Source organism: Trifolium pratense, linkage group LG1 (genome assembly GCF_020283565.1).
Source record: "Trifolium pratense cultivar HEN17-A07 linkage group LG1, ARS_RC_1.1, whole genome shotgun sequence".
Classification (NCBI taxonomy): domain Eukaryota; kingdom Viridiplantae; phylum Streptophyta; class Magnoliopsida; order Fabales; family Fabaceae; genus Trifolium; species Trifolium pratense.
Genome location: NC_060059.1, coordinates 18,105,256 through 18,109,393, shown reverse-complemented (window position 1 = coordinate 18,109,393; position 4,138 = coordinate 18,105,256). Strand labels below are relative to the sequence as shown.

The 4,138-nt window shown below is 38.2% G+C and overlaps 1 protein-coding gene and 1 non-coding gene across 2 annotated transcripts; one reads left to right on the top strand and one right to left on the bottom strand.

Annotated features, from left to right (window-relative positions):
• Positions 1–204: 204 nt before the first annotated feature.
• LOC123903376 lies at positions 205–311 on the bottom strand. The gene has a single exon (XR_006807953.1). It is a non-coding gene; the product is annotated as a small nucleolar RNA R71 (small nucleolar RNA).
• A 557-nt stretch (positions 312–868) lies between these two features.
• Positions 869–2,314, top strand: LOC123889522. The gene has a single exon (XM_045938893.1). It carries the CDS (start codon positions 869–871, stop codon positions 2,312–2,314), a length of 1,446 nt encoding a protein of 481 aa, XP_045794849.1.
• Positions 2,315–4,138: the final 1,824 nt, after the last annotated feature.

Below are 4,138 nucleotides of genomic sequence, written 5' to 3'. Positions count from 1 at the left end.
CATTTGTCCATATTCTTGCAATACGCAGATACCGTGAAGGCAAATGGTGTCAGTCCCGAAGCTATAAGACTTCGCTTATTCCCATTCTCGTTAAGAGATAAAGCTAGAGCCTGGCTCCAGTCCCTACCATCCAACTCAGTCGCAACATGGAACGAGTTGAAGAAAGTCTTTTTAGCGAGATATTTCCCGCCTAGCAAAACTGCTATGCTAAGAGCCCAAATCAATGGATTTAGACAAAGAGACAACAAATCTCTTTTCGAAGCATGGGAAAGATACAATGAAATGATTAGGATATGTCCTCATCATGGGCTCGAAAATTGGCTAATTATCCATACCTTTTACAATGGTCTCTTGTATAATACAAGAATGACAATAGACGCCGCAGCTGGTGGCGCACTTATGGATAAACCATACAACCAAGCCTATCAGCTTATCGAGAGCATGGCTCAGAACCATTATCAGTGGGGAAACGAGAGAACAACAGTAGAGAAACCTCAAACGAAAGGTGGAATGTACGAAATCAGCAACATGGACCACATCAACGCCAAGTTAGATGCCTTAACTCAAAAGATAGAGAGTCTAACCAACGCACCCAAAGCCACCGTGGCTGCAACAATACAAAATTGTGAGTTGTGCGGAGCTCAAGGTCATGCTATCGCTGAATGTCGACTTCTAACCGAAGCTCCCACCGACCAAGTGAATTACACTCAAGGGAACTCTTACAACCAAAACCAGAGAAATCACCCGTACCTTTCGTACAAATAGCAACAACGCTTTATATGCACTTGACCAAGCACCTACTCCTTCGCCACCAGGTTTCCAAAATACTACATACCCTGCTCCTAGGAAGTCTAACCTTGAACTATTAATGGAAAACTTCATAACTACCCAAGCTCAAACCAACCTTCAAACTAGTGAGCAAATTAAGCAAATAACAAGCAAGTTAGATGTCTTGACCACTCACAATAAGATGTTAGAAACACAAATCGCACAAGTGGCACAACAACAAGCATCTACCTCTGCTCCTGCTGGCATATTTCCTGGCCAGCCTAAGCCAAACCCTAGGGGACATGTGAATGCTGTTATATTACGAAGTGGGACACAATACGATGGACCAGCTGATCCTAGAACTAAAAATCATGCCATGCAACCCAATTCCGATAAGACAACCGAGAAGGAGAGTGAACCAAAAGAAAAGGAGGATAGTGGAGAGGAAACCAAAGAGAAAGAGAAACCTTACGTTCCTCCCCCACCATATAAACCACCCATCCCGTATCCTCAAAGATTAGTACAATCCAAAAACGTAGGGCAGTTTAAGAAATTTGTAGAGCTTCTACAAAAACTAAACATCACAATACCTTTTACGGAAGCTATCACACAAATGCCCTCGTACGCTAAGTTTCTTAAAGATATCTTAACTAATAAGAAAAAGATCGAGGAAGAAGAAACCGTTATGCTTACTGCCGAGTGTAGCTCCATACTTCAAAATAATATGCCTCCTAAGCTAAAAGACCCAGGAAGTTTTTCCATACCATGTGTCATTGGAAAACATGTCATAGATAGAGCACTATGCGATTTAGGAGCCAGTATAAGCTTAATGCCTATGCCCATATATGAAAAACTTAAGTTAGGAGAATTGAGACCAACTAAAATGTCAATACAATTCGCTGACCGTTCTGTCAAATACCCCCTAGGTATACTAGAAAACGTGCCAGTACGTATAGGTCAATTCTTTATCCCAACTGATTTTATAGTCATGGACATTAGGGAAGATTCCAATACACCCATAATTTTAGGAAGGCCATTCTTAGCAACCGCCGGTGCCATAATAGATGTGAAAAAAGGAAAGCTCACCTTTGAAGTAGGTGAAGAAAAAGTTGAATTTATCTTAACACAATTCATGAACGCATCGGCCATTGAAGATAGTTGCTATATGTTAGACGTCGTCAAAGAATGTGGAAAAGAGATGGAGAAAGATAAAACCAAAAATTCTGAAATTCTAAAAACTCTCATCCCTCCGACTCATAAAAATGGTAATGACGACCTAGCTAAATGTTTAAAGAAAAGCTCTTGCTATAGACTCGACATAGCTGAATCAAAGGTCGATAACCCACCCTTTAAACGAGTACCTCCCGACATACTAAAAGCCCACCCAGAAAGTAATATCTTCCAAAATAAAACATCTCCGTTTGCCTCCAAGAAAAAGAAAAGAAAAAAGAAAACACCTATGAGATGGTTTGACATGTTCAAATGGAGACCTAAGGATGTTGGACATAATTTTAAGGACGCGAGTTTGGAAGAGGCACCATACTAATCTAAAGGGTTAAGAAGTCGAGCTAACCGATGTTAAACAAAGCGCTGCATGGGAGGCAACCCATGAGTTTTCTTTAATTCTTGTTTAATTTTTGCTTTCTTTTATTTTTGATTTTTTTTATGACTATCTCTGATGATCCTGTGACTAATGGAGCTCCCACGCACATTTCTCCAAATGTTGCTGCTGGTGGGGGCGCAAGCATTGTTCCAACTGCACACACTACACATTTTTCTAACACTTTTGCAGGTAGTTCCTCCTCATCAAGGCAAAGCACTATCGATGATGTACTCCATGAGATACGCGCCCAAAATGAATTAAATCAAGAGCGCGATGGATTATTTTATGCCATGCACCAACAACAAGAGGAGATAATGGAACAAATGACATTCATCCAAGCCCAGCAAAACCAAATTCTTCAAAACCAACATGAGATGCAGGGCTATTATCATAGATGGGAGAGCTCAGAAGAGCACCGTCAACAACATCTCGACAATGTCATACAAGAGCTGGGCGGTTTGAGGCTTCAGTTCAACAATTTCCAAAATTATCAACAGCCTCCCGCATGATTTACCACAGGTTTTACGCTCTAATTCTGCTCTTGAGTCGCAACAGTGAGGACACTGTTGGATTTAAGTTTAGGGGAGTATTCTACTATCTCTATTTACTTTTAATTATTAGTTATTTGAATTTTTATTTCCTTTCGCATAATAAAAAATTGAATTTATAGTATATTCTTTGGTTTTTCTAAATTTTTCCTTTTCTTGAGCCAAATTAAAAAAAATTTCCAAAGACTTAGGATAATAGCTCACTTAGAAAGTATATTGGTTAAGAAAAGACGAGAGGCTAAGTTAAGGAAATTAGGGAATTTTACAACAAAATCGGTATTTTTCCAACACCCAGAAATCTCGCTAGTATAGATATCAATTTGAATAACCATTGTGCCAAAATCTCTTGATTTAAATTTGTGGAATCCTTTAGTAGTTTATCTATCCAGTCGGACACCATCTATAAAGTCACACATTAAGTAGGTTTGTCGATGAATATAAGCGAATCATCTAACCAAATTTTTAAGGTCATACTGTGGTAATACGGTTAAACCTTAAAGAAAAAAAAACAATATAAGGTCATACTGTGGTAATACGGTTAAACCTTGGAAAATATTTATATGATTGCTAATACAAAAATTTGTATCATCAAGCTAATTGCGAGTTGAAAAAGATGAATAAAGACGCTAACCGGCTTTCTTACCATGTGTGTGACATAGATAAAGGGTCTTAATGTGACTGTCTAGAATGAAAAAGAATGAAACAAAGGAGAAGATTTAGATTTTAGTACAATGGCATGATCCAAATTCAGTATGTATAAGAGGGAGAACTTTGTGTGTCGTTGAAATACCCTTCTTGATTGTATAAAGAACCTAACTAATTAATCTTAGCCGATTTGAATTTCTGACCACGTATGAGTACTTGTGATGTTATTTTTCTCTAAGTCTGTGTGTGTGAATTGCTTCGCATTTCAAATGTTTTCTATATGCAAGCTAAATTGCTTGAGGACAATCAATGGTTCAAGTTTAGGGGAGTTTGATACACCTAAAAAGATGCTATTTATTTAGTTAATTTACTATTATATTTTATATGTTTTTATTTCGATTTCGAAGTTTTATTATATAAATAGTTACTTATTTCTCATATTTTAAATAAACAGATAAAAAGTGTACGAGTTGAAGAAAGGAGCGAAAATGGACTAAAAAGGAGCAAGAATGGACAAAATGGGCCACACAAGTGCAGCCCAAGCCACGTGCAGCCCAGCCCAGCAGCCAAACAT